Below are 18,807 nucleotides of genomic sequence, written 5' to 3' on the forward strand. Positions count from 1 at the left end.
TATAAGTAAAATATTGTTATAGAAGTAAAATATAACTAAAAAAAATAATTATAATTTTTTTTAATTATTTTAGAGGTCTATTATTATATCTTTGAGGATGTTGTTATATAATCTATGTATGTATATAGATTATGGAAATAAAGATACTAGTAATTTGTGAATTTTATGCCAAAAATAAGGGGACACGTGGCTTGAGTGTGTTTGCACGATGTGATCTATAAAAGGTGGTCCTTCTTCTCAATGGGAAACTTCCACCCATTTTTCTACATCTCACATTCAGAATAGTCTAGACTCTTTTTTTTCCAGCCACTCTCAAAGCTTAAAATAATCCCAAATGCAGAGAAGCCATTGAAGAAAGAAAGAGACAAGAGAGAGAAAATCCAATACCTCAACTCTGTGAAGAAAAAGGTATGTTCTGTCTTCATCTTCAAAGTGAAAAAGGGTCATTAAAAATAATAATTTAAATAAGAATTGATCTTGGGTTTGCTATACTCCATTGTACTTCTGATTGGTTTAAATTTGATCCCATTTTTCTACTAATTAAATAGTCAAATGTCTTGCTTTTGAGTGTGCCATGAACATAAAAGCTTTGAACATGAGTACTATATATTATTCTTGCAGTTCCTTTTACTTTAGTTTGTTCTTGTTTTCGACTTAATGCTGTTGGTTCAAGATTATTGTCCTTTTCTGCTAAATGTCCCAAAAGCTTTTAAGATTAGAACACCAAATTCATTAGCGTATCCTTCTTTTTTTTTTTTTTTGGTTTAGTCGGGTGTCTGATATTCCGATTCGAGGCTACTTCTAATTTTGATTTATATCTCATAAGACTCATTAAAGGAGAAATATTTCATGTCAAAATCTTTTTATTTATAAAGCTCAAACCTGAACCTCTAATTAAGGATAAATTATTTTATTCACTTGGCCACAAACTTTTCTGGGCACACTTTGCATAATCTTCCTTCTTGTACTCCTTCATTTTTTTTGCCAAAATACATTTGCTTGTGGATAACACTGTAAAATTAAGATATTGATTTTTTTTTTTATTTTTTTTTTAAAAATTCAACAAAAAAGCTCCTTTGTTAAAAGTGAGGCACTTCTCAAAAAGATAAAACCTATAGTTACTTAAAACATAATTTATTTGTACAAACTTCTCTCTTTTTTCCTTCTTCTTCTTCTTCTTCTTCTTCTTCTTTTCTGTTAATTTTAAGAAATTATTCTTTTTTTATATTCTGGTTTCAGTCCTCTTTACAAATAAGCGGGCCATATATTTTCTACCTATAATAAAGTCACTTGGTAGCTAAAATTGGGCCATTGATCTCTGAAATTTGTTAAATGCTCGCACTATATCTTTGACATTTGGGGGAAAAGGCAGTGGGGGTCCTAGTAATTAACACATGTTTTATTACTATTATAGATAATAATGGTGTTACCCTCTTCTTTTCTCCTTTTAACTCTTTAAGAATAATTTTTATCCTTTATGGCTATTAATGGTGTTTTGCCTGCCCAACAGCAAAATCAAAATTCGTTCTCGGTTTGAACAAATTAAGGAATATCCCTAACTTCCCCTACCATTGCATGTTACACATTATAATGGTAAAATGATATGAATGCTAGTCTATGGGCATGTGCATTTGTGTGTACCCCATGTTAATAAGTACCTAACTTAAAAAAAAAAAAGACTTAAATTGAAAATAATGAATGTTGATCTATCTTATCTAATTTGATAAATGAAGAAATTCTGCCTCACAAAAGTTCTTAGATGCCTTATTATGGTTTTTGAGGACTTGTGTAGGAATGTCTTATGGAAATTGTTGTTACTTCTATGACATAATATTGAAAACAAACAAGTAATAACCAAAAAAAGATACTCTTTTATCATTATTTAAAGATTTGTCAAATAGTACAGATTGAAAAATTAAATCTTTATGTCTTAGAAATTTGGAAATGAAAAGATTGATGTTATAACTCTTAAAAAAGAATTAATTCACAAACAATAATATAAAATCTAAAAATAATTAATATTGTATAACAAATAACTTAATATATCGTAGTTAAGAAATTTCTACATCAAAAATGATGAAGAGGAGACGTAATAAGAAGCATTCCTCAAAGAGTTGATGGATATTATGTGGGTGGAGAGGAGCTTTTTGCAATGATGGTATTTAGATATTTTCCAATCGTGATGAATTTTGTTTTAACCTAACGTCTTAAAAGTAGGTACCTCTCAAGCTATTGGCTAAGAAAGAAAACCTGAATATTAGTCACAAAATTTCATATTGGCGCTACGTTGGTGTTTAGATATTTTGTGAATCTTTTCAACCCAAAGTCTGAACCAACATGATTTTTTGTTCCCTGAAAAAAAGTTGAATAGGATGGTCATTAAGAAAAGGAAAAAACTTATAAAAGGAAAATAATTCTTTCAAAACCATATAAAAGGCATAAGCAAAAGTACCAACAAACTAAAACAAGACAAAACTACCGACGGCTACAATAATATTCTAGAGTTAATTATATTAAATACCCTTATGATATACTACTCTATTTCGGATTACACTATTAGTATTGTAAAATCAAATACTTACTCTCTTTATATTATTATTAATTATCCTTTGTGTGAAACAAATCATAGTAATCGACTTATCATGCCGCACAAGGGCGAAACTAGAAGTCTAGCTACAAGTTCGGCGAATCCAATATCTTTAGCCAAAACTCTTTATTTGTGTTAAGAAATTCATTTAATATGTATAAATAATTTATTCAAAATTCAATAAGCTATTATTTCTAAAACCCAGAGCCTATAAATTCAAAATTTGAGATCCGCCTCTGCCGGTACACACAAATTGAAACCACTCAACTGTTCTCCATTGTATAATTATTATTTTGTTTAAAAAATACTGAATATTGTACCAAACATCATAACACGGCCCAAGTCAAAATGCCATTACTTTTTATTTCGGTACGATAATTCACATCCCTACATGTACGGATGTACCTAACGAAGTAAATACAATTACTACTTCGTAAGGAGGCAAGTAGGCAACTGTCCAAGATACTGCCTAGACATTAGACATGGTTGCCTGTATTTTTTATTATATATATGTTGTCCTTGAATAAGTAGTCTGTTTGCTGACATTATTTGTCAAGGTATTGGTACATTAGGGGCACGGCATCCACAAAATAGTATTTTATGGTTGTTAAGAGTTATATGAACCCACGAAATGGGTCGCCGAAGTCTTTTGTTTGTCGTTTAACCAAATTTGGTGTTATGAAAAAGAAGTTAGTACCCTTTTGAACCATGCATCATCTTTGGGCAGATGGTTTGTTCACGTAAAACGACACACACAGAAGAATGAATAGATTACGTTCTTTAATATTTACTAAAATAAGTAGATTGAAAATGATGGCTTATTTGTTGAATCAAAAAAGTTGCTTACACTATTAGCCAGTCAACTAAGTCCAATCGAACCAACTAGCTAAGAATTGTGGCAAGTGGTAAACACTTTTTTAATCCTTAATCATTGATTTTGGGTTCGAATCAGTGGCGGAGCCAGAAATTTGAGAAAGGGCATGCAAATTTTCTTCTCACTTGTACTAAGGGTGTGTAAAATTAAATATATACTTATAATAGCGAACATTTAACTTGTGTACATGCACCAGACCACCTTTCGCCTGAGGTGGCTCCGCCCATGGTTCGAACCTTAGTTATGGAATCGCTTTTGCTTGCGTCAGTTTACCTCTAATATAGGACATTCTGACGGAAATCTAAATTTAATCGGACCTAATATAAGTATCGGACACCCGTAGAAAACAAAAGAACAAATCCAATCAGAGGGAAAGAATATGTAACAGTACAGAGGTTGGCATATACTATTACAACAACTTTTAAGTTGATGGGTTTTAGTGAGTTTGCTGCTGTATCTATGATACTCGGTGTTCTATACAGTGAGCAACATGTGTCGTATGTTAGTACAACAGCTTGAATTGAAGGGTCATGACTATGATATTCAGTAGCAGTATGACTTGTTACTTTCGAATTACTAATAGTGGAAAAAGGAGACTAACTAGTGGAGCAGTATTAGTACATTCTGTGACAAAATTGAGGGGGGAATGGGGTCACTTCACTGACCGGGGAGGAAAGGTATAAGTACTAGCTAGTGGAACAAACATAAATCTTTTCCTGTCTACGCTAGTCTCATTATTGATGATGGCTTTGAATGATACCGGGGGAACAAAAGCATTTATGACCCAACTTTTGGAGTTGGAGTACTATATATGTTAACAGTGTATAAATATCTTGTCACTGTAGTTAACCCATCATAAAGTTTGACAATCCATTAGAAAGTAACCTTAAAAACAAAACTAAGTTAGGAGTCGTTTGGTTACTGGTTAGGAGTTAAGTTATTCATGTATTAAATTCTTCGTAATAATATTATATTTGGTAGTATTCTTTTGTTATGTATAGAATTCAACACGTACACCTAATATGGTGTTTGGTTTGCAATTTAGAAACCCGCATAATTAATATATGTATAAGTTATGAGGGGATCTATGTATTATTTATGCAGGATAGAAGATGGAATAACTAATATTCCCTCTATCCCAATTTATGTGATATAGTTTGATTTGACACAAAATTTAAGAAAGAAAATAACACTTTTGAAGCTTGATATATATATATATATATATATATATATGTGTGTGTGTGTGTGTGTGTGTGTGTGTGTGACTGTAAATCATTTTATTAAGGGTAAAAGAAGAAGTTTCAAGTTAAGTTATCTCTAAATATAGAAATGTATCCTTTTTTTTTTTTGGGACAAATTAGAGCTTAAAGTGTATCACAAAAATTGAGGTAGAAGTAGTACATGAATAACTAATACTCCATTAGTCTCAAAAAGATTGCCTTATTTATTATTTGGACAATTAAAGGATACTTTCTTTGGCCCTAATATCTTTCAAATACTTTCTAAATATTTTGAATTATAAACTATTGTGACTTATAATGTTTTTTAGGTAGTTTCTAAATATGTAATTTTATTTCAAAAAATTAAATATTCTATGTCTGAATGCACATTGAACATTAGTTAATTTGACCTTCGTAATCCGAATCAAAGACAATCTTTTTGGGATGGAGAGATTGGGTGGGAGTATATAAATAACTAAATCTTGCATAACTAATCCATTCATAAAATAATACATAAATTTCCTAATAACTAATAATTTCTCCATTACTAATACATATATAACTCTAACTAGCAACCAAATGACTCCTTACTTTACGGCAAGTGAGGAAATAATTATTTTTCACTTCAGTTAATTACTTGCATAAAATGATTATAATGTCTAGACATTTATAGAACTGTTTGGCATATGACTAGCTGCTAGTCTAATACATGTATCTTTTTCATCCCACATTTGTTACTTCCCTACTTCATATACAAAATTATACATACATATTTATTTATTTCCTAATACAGGAACTAAGTAAATTAATGTATTTTTGTGATAAATCTAGTCCATTTTTTCAACAACCCTCTTTAAACTAGATTCTTCACTCCAAGAGATGCATATCTTGGAAGACATTAATTTTCATGACTTGTTGAAGATATCCACAAGTCGGTCTTGTGACATTAGAAACTCGAGCTCAAACTTATTTTTTTAGATGTTACCTCGTCCATTTTCACGATGTCTTTCATGTGAGCCATGTTTTTCATATATCTTTTTCCAAGAGGAGAAAACTTAGTTGCAAAACTTGTTCAACCGGTTCTTCTGTTTGCCTTGTTTGCTCCTTTTTATTCATTGATTTGTAAGATCTGATAAGTTCATCTATGGTCATGATGTTCAAATTCTTGGACTCTTTAACGATGACCATCACAAACTAAATTGTGAATTCAAGGATCGTGAAACTCTTGCAATGAGCTGGCCATCCTTCAAATCATCTTCATATCTCCTCCATCATCAGCGCTGTTATTGTCATCTTCCTTTTCTCTCGGGTTTCATAAAAACAAATCTTCTCAAACATCTCATCATTGATGTTTCAATAGATGAAAATGTGGATTTTATTATTTATTTTTCTCATTGGAAGCAATATCATTTTGCCTCTCTATTTGAGATTCTTGGTCGTGCAATACTTTATAAACAATTGCATTGTCTGGGTCGTACACTATCAGGCTTCTTGCTCTAGAAAAATTCATTCGAAAGTTGATCCACTTTTGAGATCTCTATAGTTGATCAACCTACCAATACAATTTTTCAAACTGATCTCTCTCTAGCCCAATATCCTCATGGCTATAATAGCCTATCTCGCTCATGTCTATTTCTGAAGATTTATTCTTTTGAATCTTCAAACATTTAGTAGGCATTTGGCCATAGAAACCAAAAAAATTTCACTTTTTTGGGAATTTTTGAAGTTGAAGTTGTGATTGGCCTTAGTTTTTGCAAATAATATTTTGTTGAAATGTACTTTTTCTAAAAAATATGAAATATGATTTGTATCCCTAATTTTAAAAAACTAACAAAACAACTCAAAGTAATTAATAAACATAACCGTGCGTAAACAATGTCCCATCAACCCCACCTTGCACTCGTACTCCATACAAAACCCAACAAGAACTAAACCAAGTAGCTGTAAACATAAACACTCTGAAAAACTTTTATAAAAATAGCTGTAAAAATAAACCCTTTGAGGGTCCTTTATATAAAAATAAAAAAATTTAGGGTAAAAATTGAAAACAGAAAAATAAAAGTAACTGTTCAAAATTGAAAATGAAAAAAGTGAAAAACAAGATTTTGATTGTTTTTAAAATTTCAAATACAACTTCAAGTTGTTTTATTTGAAATTTTTATCGCCAAACACCAATTTTGAAAAAAGTGAAAAAAAAATCTAAAAAAAGTGAATACTTCTTATGGTCAAACGGGTCCTTAGATTCTCCAGAGGTCTCCCAGAGCAAGTGAATGTGATACCAAATAATGTTGAAAATTTCGGAGAGGATGAGATCACACTCAATGAGTCATATATTTTTTAAAGACAAGTAAGAAAATAATTCTTTTTAACTTCACGCAACTTGCTTACATAAATTGAGTATAACGCGTGCTATTTATTTTTTGTTGCATATATGTCTAGTCTGAAAAATACATATGTCATAAATCGTGGACTTTTTATTCTTCTCTAGTTCATGAACAAAATCAAACACACATTCTCAAAAATTTCTAGCTAATACATGATCTAAGTAAATTCATGTCTTGAAATGAATTTTAGTTTATTTTTCCAATATTATATACACTGATTATTAATTTATAATAGCGCAATTTTTTTTTATACGAATATATAATATCATTTCGGTAATTACATTTTATTGCTGATGTTTTTTTTCCTTGAAACTGTCATAAAATCCTTTCCCACTGCCTTTTATTTAATTGAAGAATAGTAGATGCTATATTTTCTATATATAGTTAAAAGTTAATTCCTTTCAATGAAGCTATGTACTATATTATTCGATCACAAGGAAGCTTCGATTTCAAAATTTATCATTTTAACCACTCTATTCGGGGGACAACATTACACACAGTCTTTGTGAGAAAGTGTACGAAAACATCTCGTCATTATTATTGTTTGAGCAATGGAATTTTGACTCTTTCTTCTGACAAAAAAGGGAATAAAGAGATAAAACATAAAGGTCAAAAAAAAAAAAAAAAGTTTCCACATGGCCAAGTGGCACTACTCATGTTCACTAAAGTCAAAGGACCACTTCAACTAGAGTTTACTTAGATCTAAAGAATGATTTGGAAATGCCGACCTTTTTTTTGGACATATTTTGTCATAATTATAAATAGAAGAGGTACAAAAAGACATACGTAACTTCTTGTAATCTATCTTGAACAAAAACAAGTAATCGGGTTCCAACACTGATTTTGGTGTCCTATGCTTATTTAACTTGTGATTAAAAGCTTTTTGTACAATTAGAACGCTACAAAACAGATAGAACAGCTAGAGTTATAAATTCATCATTAATTGTTCTGAAAGAAGCAATTCTAATCTTCTGACATCTTTGCCTTATTTTGTAGTTTGTACCTCTATACATTTCTTTTATTATGTTTAGGCTTAATGAAAATTTTGGTCTCTCTATTATTGATAAATTATAATTATGAATTTTGTGATATATGAATAACTACATTCAAACTTCAATTAATTGAAATCTGAACTTTTGATCACTCTGCTAGTAGATATTCACAGATTCATCATGATCATTAACCGTTTCACTATTTAATCACTCGTGTATTAATTGAAGGTTAAATATAATGTGTCATATATCACAAGGATCAAAAACAAAATTACCAAAAGTGCTCAGTACCTTTATCGAATAATTACCCTTGTTTTTAGCAACTTTTACTTTAGTCATCATCAATTATGTTACTTTGATTATAACTATACAAGTGATGGCAGATAGCTCCAACTGCAATGGACCACATTTTTAGTGACATATATATCACATGGAGCAGTAGATAACAAAACACGAAATTTCTTCTTTAACGACACGTCTGAAAGTTTATTAACTTCAATCCATCATGCTGAATGCTGATGGTGATGATGTCGAGCTAATTCTTAATCATATCCCATTACCAAGTCACAACCAATTTTGGCCACAAATATTCTTCATTAAACTAATCTACTTCACCTTCCTTACTTATTTTATTATTATTAACCCGTTAATCATCTTAATTGAATATCCCTTGTCCCTAATCCCACAGTCAAAGCCCTCTGCCAAATAAAAAATAGGCAGAATATTCATATAGACATTTAAATTTGGTCTCTACTATCAGTTAAACATTTTAACTTACAAAATGATCATTCAGAGATTTTCAAAATTTATGTGTCATGTCAATGTCAGTGCTCACAAGACATAGTGAGGACAAGTTGAGGTGTCTAGACATGCATTCGCAGAATTAGAGCGTTTAGTTATTGGTCGAAATTAAGTTAAGGTATCTATCTATCTATGTATAATATGTATATAGCCAAAATAAAATAATAATAAAAAGTATATAATTAATGTGATTTTACAGCTCAAATACCGTTGCAATTTCCACGACACCCCAGATAGTGGTCGTTACTCGTTAACCCATTTCCTCCTCCTCCTTCTTCTCTTCTTTGTTCCCATTTAAAGCTCTTTATTACTGTAAAAATAAAAAATTTCAACTAATTTTCTTCTACTTTTTTTTTTTTTTTTTGGTTGCTCTCCATAGCGTTTTTCCATTGAATTCACACACAAAAAAAAAAAAAAAAAAAAGAAATAAAAAAATGAAACACAGCTCAAGACAACAGCATCAAACTCAGGTAATTATGATTTCTTTTCGTTATTATTTTTTTTAGTTTTTTTTGTTTATTTCCTTATTCAAGTGAATGAGGAATTGCAGAGGAGTTGGGCTGAAATATTGTGTTCTGGTTGCACGTGCCTACAGCTTTTTTGGCCGCGAGTGGTTATGCGCAAATGGCTCAATATTAGTGCTAAGGATTCCGATTATAGTGCTGACCCTGACTCTGATTCCAACTCCGGTTCTGATTCCGATCAAGGTTATTTTTGTCTTTTTATCTTGAGCATTTCTAAGTTGTATGCTATCATTATTTTGTAAAAAAATTGACTTGTTAATTTTGCTGTGTTGTAGAATTCTGTGAATGGCCGAGGCAGTCGCAGCTTAAGGATGAAAAAGAAGGCCCAGTTGGCATTGATGGTAATAGAATTGTTTGTTGCTCAATTTACTTCCATATTTATACAACAATGTTCTTTTTTTTTTTTAAATGGTGATTTTCCTAGTGTTGGTGATCCATTAGATATCGTAAGACCTTTTGAACTTCCTTAGGTATTTTTTGAGGTAAAATTACGCTCTATAAGGGTGTTTGGATTGACTTTTAAAAAATAGCTTATAAGCTGAAAGCCATAAGTTGGGAATTCCCAACTTTTGACTTTTAGGTTATTTTTGTACTTTTTTAGCCTAAAAGTAAGTACTCTCTTCGTTCACTTTTACTTGTTCATTTTTTATTATGCACACCCTTTAAGAAATAATAAATGAAGTGCATAATTTACCAATGTATCCATATTAATTGGTGCATATTTTATTGGATTTGAAAAATGATTTGAAGTGAGTATTTAATACTATGGGTAAAACAGGAAAAAGAAATTGTCTTGTCCTGATACGCTAAAAGTGATAAGTAAAAGTGAAAAATCTATTTTTGGAATACTTGACGAGTAAAAGTGAATGGAGGGAGTACTTAGAATCACTTTTTATCTTTCTCAAACACCACGAAAAATAGAAAAGAACTTAAAAGTCAAAAAGCACTTAAAACAAGCCAATTCAAACACCTCTATGGCTACTGGGAGAAAATATTTATGCGCCATAACCCATATTTTGAGTTTGTTACCTGGTTTCGCCCATATTTGTGTATGAACGCCTTTTATAAGCTGTTATACACATCTATACAATGTTGATACATTATGTATAATGCTTTCACCCAGGTATAATGTTGTATATTGGGCTACATGGCGTAATATTTTTATATTTGGCGGTATAATTTTGAAAATTTCCCTTTTTTTATTCCCTTCAAACAATGTACCGTCCCAGAATGATGGAAATGGTTCCTAATACAGAGTCAACAATCTCAGCACAATTGATTTTCAGTGTAGATTGAGACATGGATTTCCAATGGTCCTTACAGGTTCACAGATTCAAGTTCTATTCTTCCTATAATATTAACACTTGTGCCACTTTCAATGTCCTTTCACTAATCTTTTCAAAGTAAAATTTACATGTGCTAGTCTCACTTTTTAATAGGTACTAAAATGTAAAAATATATGAAATAATTTTGTTAAAGAGAGTATTAATTAAAAGTCTGTAAAGGATCTTGTTGCAACAGTATTGATGGTAACAGAATTGTTTGTTGCTCAATTTAGTTCCAAATTTTATCCAAAATGTTCATGTATGAAAATATAATTTGTTCGAATTGTTTTTTATTCATGTATTTGGGTTCTTCGATATGTCATCTTGAACTTTACCGTTATTTTCTTATCTAATTACTTCAATCCTATTTCATTTCTATACTTGGTTAATTTGTTTGTGACCTTTTATGACTCAGATGCTCTTCCCAGAATAAGAAGACGAAAGTCAGAAACATTTAGGCAACAGTATATTAACACAAAAGATATTAGGTATGCATCTTTTACTCTGACTTTTTGCTCCAAAAATACTGTTTCCATATTGGCCTGTAGCATGATATAAACTTTACTGTGTATGGTGCTTCCAGAGTATGTGTTGGCACATGGAATGTTGCAGGAAAATTTCCTACAGAAGATCTTGAACTTGATAGCTGGTTGGATGTTAATGAGCCTGCTGACATCTATGTAATTGGGTAAGTATGTCTCTTTGTATGTGAAGTCCAGACCTGTAATTTATGCATAAAGAGTGTTGTCAATTGCTCTTCACACAACATAGGTAGTGCACAAAATTGCTCGAGCAGAATGACTTTTACGGTGTCATGTCACCAGCCACAGCTTTCCTTTTCGGGGGATAAGGTAGTCACCTCCCACAGTTAATATCGAAAGTTAGAGATGCAATTGTATTTTTGGTCTAAAGTGTGTCATATGGTCTCTGTATCTTACCAATGATATTAGAAGTTAAATCTACTGTCCAGTTCTACAACTAGTTTCCTCTCCTTCACATTTGAACCTTTACCTACCATCAGGTTCATGATTTAACTGAGGATGCATGTTCCATTAGATGGTGAAAAGTCCAATCTCACATGCACCCATGCATCACCCAGACATCAGAATTTATTTTGATGTTTTGGTGTTATGTAAAAAGTCTCCTAAGTTATATTAACTACTCTTATTTACATAAACAGATTTCAGGAAGTTATACCATTAAATGCTGGCAATATATTTGGTGCTGAAGATACCCGCCCAATTTCAGTTTGGGAGGACGTCATTCGCGAAAGTCTGAATAAAGTCCCACCGGTGAATAATTTTAGATCCTTTAGTGATCCTCCTTCTCCATCAAGGTTTAAGCCATCCGAAGACTTCCCTGATATAGATGAAGAAATCGCCTTTGAATCTGACAGTGGCAGTGAGGAGGAAGTTTTCCCAATAAATGAAGAGTCCAGTGGCTTTGATGAAATCAAGGATGAATCTGTCATGGAGGATGATACGAATATGAAAAATGGTTTAGCTTTTTTGAACAATACTTGGAGTTTGGAGCCAATCAATGAGGAGTTTCAAAGGCAATTTTCTTCTTCAAAGAAGCTAGACAGGCTGAATTGCTTTAGACCAGACGAGGATAAAGAAGAAGCAGGCGAATCAAATGTGCAGTTTGCCAAAAAATTGACAAAATCGCTCAGTGGGACAGAAAGAATTGGTCTTTGCTGGCCAGAGCGACCATTGGATCTTTTGGGCCAGCATGTTTCAGAAAGACCTGGTTCCTTACAATCTTTGAAATCATTCAAAGCTTCTAAATCTTTTAAAGCTTACAATTCTTTTAAGTTGCCTGTTAGTGGTCAGAATAGAACACAATCAGATGTAACTCTGCTTGCAGAACTAGATCTTAAAGCTTTGATAAATAGGAAAAGGAAACCACCTTACGTGAGGATTGTAAGCAAGCAAATGGTTGGAGTTTTTCTTAGCGTATGGGTTCGTAGGGGCCTAAGAAAGCACATACAGAATTTGAATGTATCTACAGTTGGTGTTGGTGTGATGGGCTTCATCGGTAACAAGGTTTGTTCTTTCATAACTTTAAGCTTTTTGGTGATTGCTTTTGATAGCTGTTTGAAAGATAATGACATTATTTTAATAGTTGGAACTTGGAAGCGAAGAAACATCCCTATCAGTTTTTATTTTATATGTTGCACTGCATTTCAGAGATTTATCAGTAGACAGAAAAGCACATCTAAATGATCAAAGGATTAGAATCATTGATGGTCTTTTCCTGTCAAATGTATTTTCTAATCCTTTAAGGATATTGGTAGATAGAAGTACGCTCATAGACTTTCTTCCAGTATTTGTTTCCTTTGCATTACAATGATCTTAGATGGTATATTTAATTCCATAATATTAATGAAATCCTATAGTTGGGACCACACTGTTACATTCACCCAGTTATCAAACAGATAGACATAGGCCACTTGAATCCAGATTTAAAAGCTGTCAATTTTATTTATAAAATGGTAACAATAAAAAGCTGTCAATAGAATCTGTCTATTGACTAGCTATTCTATAATTTGGGATTGCAACGGACTTCCTATAACCTTGTGAGCTAATAGGCAGTATTTACCATTCAACTAGGGTAAACTTTGCAAAAACAACTGTGCTTGTCCATGCATAAGGGCTGGTTTCCCTCGAAGGATATAGGTCAAACTTTTGCAGAGGACAATAGAAAATGTGGTCTAACTTAAAAGGGGGAAAGAGGAACTTTGACTCTTTGAGCCCGTTTGGATTGGCTTATAAGTTGCTTATAAGTTGTTTTCAGCTTTTTTGAGTGTTTGGCTGGCCAACATAAAGTCATTTTGTGCTTAAAATAAGCTCAAAAAAATAATTGGGTCCGTTTGACTTAGCTTATTTTAAGCAGCTTATAAGCTGCAAACAGCTTATAAGCTAAAAAAAAAAAATAAGTTGGGGTAATGAAAAACAGGCTCTTTATTCAACTTGTGACATACTGCACTACCAGAAAAAATCCAGATCTTCTGTGAAAGTTGGTTACCTCCAACTTTGTGATGAAATTGCATTATTTAGCAGGTTTTCCCGGCATACTTGTCTTCTACATAAATTTTGGATAATATCACCTGAACTTTACAATTTGCTTTTATGCTTTTTGATGACACTTATCTTAATATAGTAGATGCTAATGAAAAACTCCTCAGAATTTCATTTTCTTAAATGGAAAAATACACGTATTTAGTTGCAGTTCATTGCTAACTCTTTTTTTTTTTTCATTCCTTTTTCCTGATAAGTAATAAATTTTCAAAGTAATTACCAGGGTGCAGGAAATGTATGTTACTCATCTCTTACTCTTTTCTTCAGGGATCAGTATCTGTGAGCATGTCAATATATCAGACTTTCTTTTGTTTTGTCTGCACTCACCTAACATCGGGTGAGAAGGAGACAGATGCAGTCAAAAGAAACACTGACGTCTATGAAATTCATCGAAGAACACATTTCAATGCATTTTCTTCAATCGGACTTCCTAAGAGCATCCATGATCATGAGTGAGTGTGTTTGCCTATTTAGCAAATTTTTCTGTTAAATCTACAGAACTGTAACCTTTCTCTCTCTTTTGTCAACCATGGATTTTGTTCCCTCCACCAAGTCTGATTTAGTAAGTATATTTTACATGTTTTTCTCTGTTTGTGAATTTCATGGGGGACTATTTTGGGGATGGTTTCTCAAGGCACAAAAAATATGTTTGTCGATGTTGCAATTTTCCTTCTCTTGACAAATCGAAGTGGCAAGTTGGTGGCTAGAACACAAATAAATAGAATAGAACTATGCCCCAATACCCCTGTGTTACAGTAGTCCCACTCAAGCCAGGTATTGAACATCTTTATCAAAAAAGACAGAGAAACCCACATACTGAAGAATTTAGCTCGTAATAGTAAAAGAGGCCACACTGATCCTGGGTTACTTGGAAAGATTATTGTTTATTGGAGGAGAGGGAAGGAAAAGATTATTTATCCTGGAATAATTTATGTTTCCATCTCATCCGCTGGCTGCTCCTGGTTCAGTGGTTCTCTGATGCTATATGGTGCACCTAGTATTATCCTCATAGATTTAACTCATTGTTCAATTTGCAAACGCATGTGCAATTATGGTTCTTTTACACTTGGATGCTGGCTTAGAGCTTCTACACCAGCAAACATGTAGAAAATTCTTTTTCACTTACCTTTTGGAATATCGTGTGTTTGAGAAACTTTTCTGCAATCCATGTGTATTTGATTCAGGATTAGATCTGACCATCTAAATTGTCTGATATTCCGTTGCAATTCTCCTGCAATAGTATAAACTCTCTGGTGCTGGTTATATTGTGTGGCCTATGCCTCTATTGATGGTGCTTGAGGTATAATCAGCTTTTATTAATCTAAAACTAAATTCATATTTCCGTGTACTGGCAATTTCTAATTATCAGACTTAAAGACATTATTGCTTTCCATGTACAATTTTTCTGATGTTATAGACTTTAGCCTCATCTCATTCTTGAAAAGATTCAGATTAGTGACAAGTTTATACTGTTGCAGGCGAATAATCTGGCTGGGAGATCTTAATTATCGTATTAATTTACCATATGATAGAACACGGGAGCTGATATTAAAAAAGGACTGGTGTAAGTTAATTGAGTGTGATCAGGTAAATGTGGATACTCTTAAACAGTAAATGCTTATTTCTCACTGATTGTCAATTGAATTTCTGATCAGTCAACGTTCCTGGTTGACTTAACCGCTGCTCAATCATTTGCATTCTCACCCTTTATACTCTATTAGGAGTTCGGTTTGAGAAGCCGCAACATGTTGATGTCTTCTGTGTAGATGACTGCATCATTTCTGCAGAAAATGTTTTATTTCTTGATCTTTACCTTCCCTGACTGTCCCCTGTTCCACCCCCAAAAGTAAATTCTCTCATTTTGTGCTTGTGTAAGCTCCAATTAGAGGTGGTGGGCAACGGGCATCTACTTTAATTTCCGCAACCAGTGACTTATGATTTGCATTTGATGAACTTTTCACAATGATGAAATAGAGAAACAGAAGAAGGCCTGTATTATAACAAGTTGTGGCTAGTTTAATTAGTTATCACTGTTAACAATCCTTTTCAGACACCATTGACCCGGTAATGTTCATGGAAAAATAACTGTGAGCCCAGAGTAGATGGAAATTTTATGCGTGTTTGAATTGATTTGAATCTGAGACTATAAGCAATTTAACATTGTGATGATAACATACGTCTTTCTATTTTTTCCAGCTCAGCAAAGAGTTCAAGAAAGGTCGTGCATTTGATGGGTGGTCCGAAGGTACATTAAACTTTCCGCCGACTTATAAATATGAAGTAAACTCAGAGAAGTATTGTGGAGAGGATCCAAAGGGCGGGAGACGTAATCCAGCATGGTATGTATCGATTATTATTGTTCGTTGAAGCGCTTTATTGACTCAGATTAGTCTTTTGTTTGTATTACCCAATATCTTAAAAATTCTGGCTTAATTGTAATCTATGACGTGTACTGCAAATCAATATATTTATGCTGCTATTTGAAAAAACAAAGTAAACAACAACAACATACCCAGTGTAATCCCACAAGTGGGGTCTGGGGTGGGTGGAGTGTACGCATACCTTACCTCTACCTTGCAAGGTAGAGAGGCTGTTTCCGAAAGACCCTCTGCTCAAGAGAAAGCATGGCAAAACAACTCAGACCATGCTAAATTTAAGTTGCCTAATGGCAACTGCAGACTGCAGTCCCTCGCTTAAGTGTATAAGCCTGTCATCTTTTATGTCCATCTGGTGTTTTTTCTCTTTAAGTGATGCCTGTGCTTCAGTCATCAGGTTCTCTCATCAGATTGGCAACTTATATATCGTGATTAGTGACTCGAGATTAGGCGAGCTATTTTAATGCACAGTAAAAATTTCACTTCCCAATTCTTTTACAACCAATACTTTTTAATTTTGGTATTTGAATATTTCTTGTTTCTCAGGTGTGATCGAATCCTATCACTCGGGAATGGGATAAGGCTTCTGAGTTATGGGAGATCTGAACTTAAGTTTTCAGATCATCGACCTGTCTCTGCCACATATATGGTAGAGGTTGAGGAATTTAGCCCCAGGAAGTTGCAGCGGGCCCTCACTTTTACTGATGCGGAAATTGCAAAGGAGGAAATTGTGACAAATATGGGAATAGAGAGTGGAATGAGCCGATTCATATCAAACCAGGTTTGTTTTCCAATTATATATTTTAATATTAAATAAAAGCATAATTCCTTTTGGTGCGCTCATTTCAAACAAATCTTGTCATGGAAGCAGATGGAGGGTCAGTGAACATCATAACCAACAGTGTCATTTCTATTAGTTATATAGTCTCCTAATTCCTAAATGATGTTGTGCAAGTATTTGGCTTTGCAGTCTCGAGGGTTTGAAATTATGAAATTATATGAGATGGCTATCATCCGTCTTGGTTAAATGAAATATTTGGAATCTCAGCCGTGCTAACTAATTTAGGATTGAGGTGTAGTTGATAGATATATAGGAGGGCGAACGCGAAGTTACCATGTCATTTTAAAATTTGCAGAGTTTTCAAACTAGAAAGAGAATATGGTGGAAAGAAATTTCTAAAATTGTGGATGCAGTATGATAACTTCACAGAAAATTAAATCACTCCTGGCACTATCAATTTTGGTATTTTGTCAAAGTATTATCTGATATTATTTCTGGCATACAGGTATCCCCTATGATGGTATAAGTTTTTGTGATATTTGGAAAAGTTGATTGATGCTAGATATGAAAAATAATGACTTGAGTTCCAAAGACAACGAATATCTCACAAAAAAAAAAAAAAAAAAAAGATTGCAGTTGCCAATACCATTTTATGGTTTCCCTGAGTGATTCTCTCTCTCATGTTTTAATTTGTTGGAGTTGTTACATGAATCTGACAACTCAGGCTTTAGAATCAGATTATTTGCAGAATTGCTTTCTTCCAAAAGTGAAAGCAATCATAAAAAAAATCTTGAGATTTTGACTTCAAGTAGAAAGAAAACATCATGCATCAGTAAGTAGCTTGGTCATAGAAAAGAAGTATATACATGTTAAATTCAAAAGCAATCAAGAAAGCGAGCCATGATCCTAAGTTCTAATGTAAAATTATTTTGTTTGAAAGTATTAATGTTGACAAGTGTATTGCTTTTGATGGTTGTCAGTGAAAGCTAGGGATTTCTAACATTTCTTTTACGAAAATCTTTTGCTGAAACAGGACAAATCTTATTGGATGCGCTAAAAGATGTTTCCGACAGTTGAAGAGGCTGCAGGATAAACATTCCACGACTCGCAAATTTTCATGAGTAACGGTCTGCATATATTATTGTGATTTTTTTATTCTTCACCCTTGAGGCTGTATATTGTGTTTAGGTGATGCATCTTTACTGTATATTGTTGTTGTTGAGACTTCTAAGTGAGCGAGCTCATTTTTGTAGTCTTCCTTCTTAGTCTAGGCTTTTTCCAGCATGAATTTCTGAAGCAGCGTATAGCAAATTAGAAATGTATGCAATAATATTGCTCCCAGGTTTTCTGACAAATAACATTCTGTACAATACGTAGCACGTTTTTCTTTCTGTTTCTTCGTTTTATTTTTTCTATCAGATGTTAAAAATGTAGCAATGAAATAGAAGGATCTTACCCCATATGTTGCTTCCGTTCTGCAAATTAAGAATTCGGCAAAAAGTTGCTGTTTCCTACGGTGTACACTGCTACATGGATTGTCAAAGAAACTTTAACTTTCTTGTTCATGGTGATGTTCTTCAAGTCTACAGAATTAACTGGTGCTGTGGCAGGGAAAGAAGTTAGCAAACTCTGGTGTGCAACAATAGAACTTGAAATCTTGCGACCATAACTTCCACAACATGGTTTATGCATCAAGGTAAGTCTACTCGAGGATTTAACAGTAACTATGTTGGCTTGAAAGGGAAAGAGAAGAAATGGCTTTCTGGCTTCTTTCCTTGGTTCACAAACTCAAAAGATAGGAAAAGTAACAAATATGACTGGACACTGTGACAGAGAGTCGTACATTATTCGCACCAGGTGTGTG

General features: G+C 33.0%; 1 protein-coding gene across 6 annotated transcripts; it reads left to right on the plus strand.

Moving 5' to 3' along the window:
• The first annotated feature begins 251 nt into the window (after positions 1-251).
• LOC132033849 (type IV inositol polyphosphate 5-phosphatase 3) lies at positions 252-18,273 on the plus strand. Of its 6 annotated transcripts, none has more exons than XM_059423965.1 (12): positions 252-408; positions 9,238-9,328; positions 9,409-9,565; positions 9,658-9,723; positions 11,123-11,195; positions 11,291-11,395; positions 11,888-12,752; positions 14,055-14,239; positions 15,266-15,374; positions 15,984-16,126; positions 16,709-16,943; positions 17,977-18,273. In XM_059423965.1, exons 2-12 carry the CDS (start codon positions 9,293-9,295, stop codon positions 17,998-18,000), a joined length of 1,998 nt encoding a protein of 665 aa, XP_059279948.1. In that variant the 5' UTR covers positions 252-408; positions 9,238-9,292; the 3' UTR covers positions 18,001-18,273. The 6 variants fall into 6 exon arrangements, with proteins under 6 accessions (XP_059279948.1, XP_059279950.1, XP_059279951.1 ...); XM_059423967.1 differs by having other exon boundaries at positions 9,454-9,565; XM_059423968.1 differs by lacking the exon at positions 9,238-9,328 and having other exon boundaries at positions 253-408; positions 9,454-9,565.
• Positions 18,274-18,807: the final 534 nt, after the last annotated feature.

This window comes from Lycium ferocissimum, chromosome 10, assembly GCF_029784015.1.
Source record: "Lycium ferocissimum isolate CSIRO_LF1 chromosome 10, AGI_CSIRO_Lferr_CH_V1, whole genome shotgun sequence".
In the NCBI taxonomy this organism is placed as follows: domain Eukaryota; kingdom Viridiplantae; phylum Streptophyta; class Magnoliopsida; order Solanales; family Solanaceae; genus Lycium; species Lycium ferocissimum.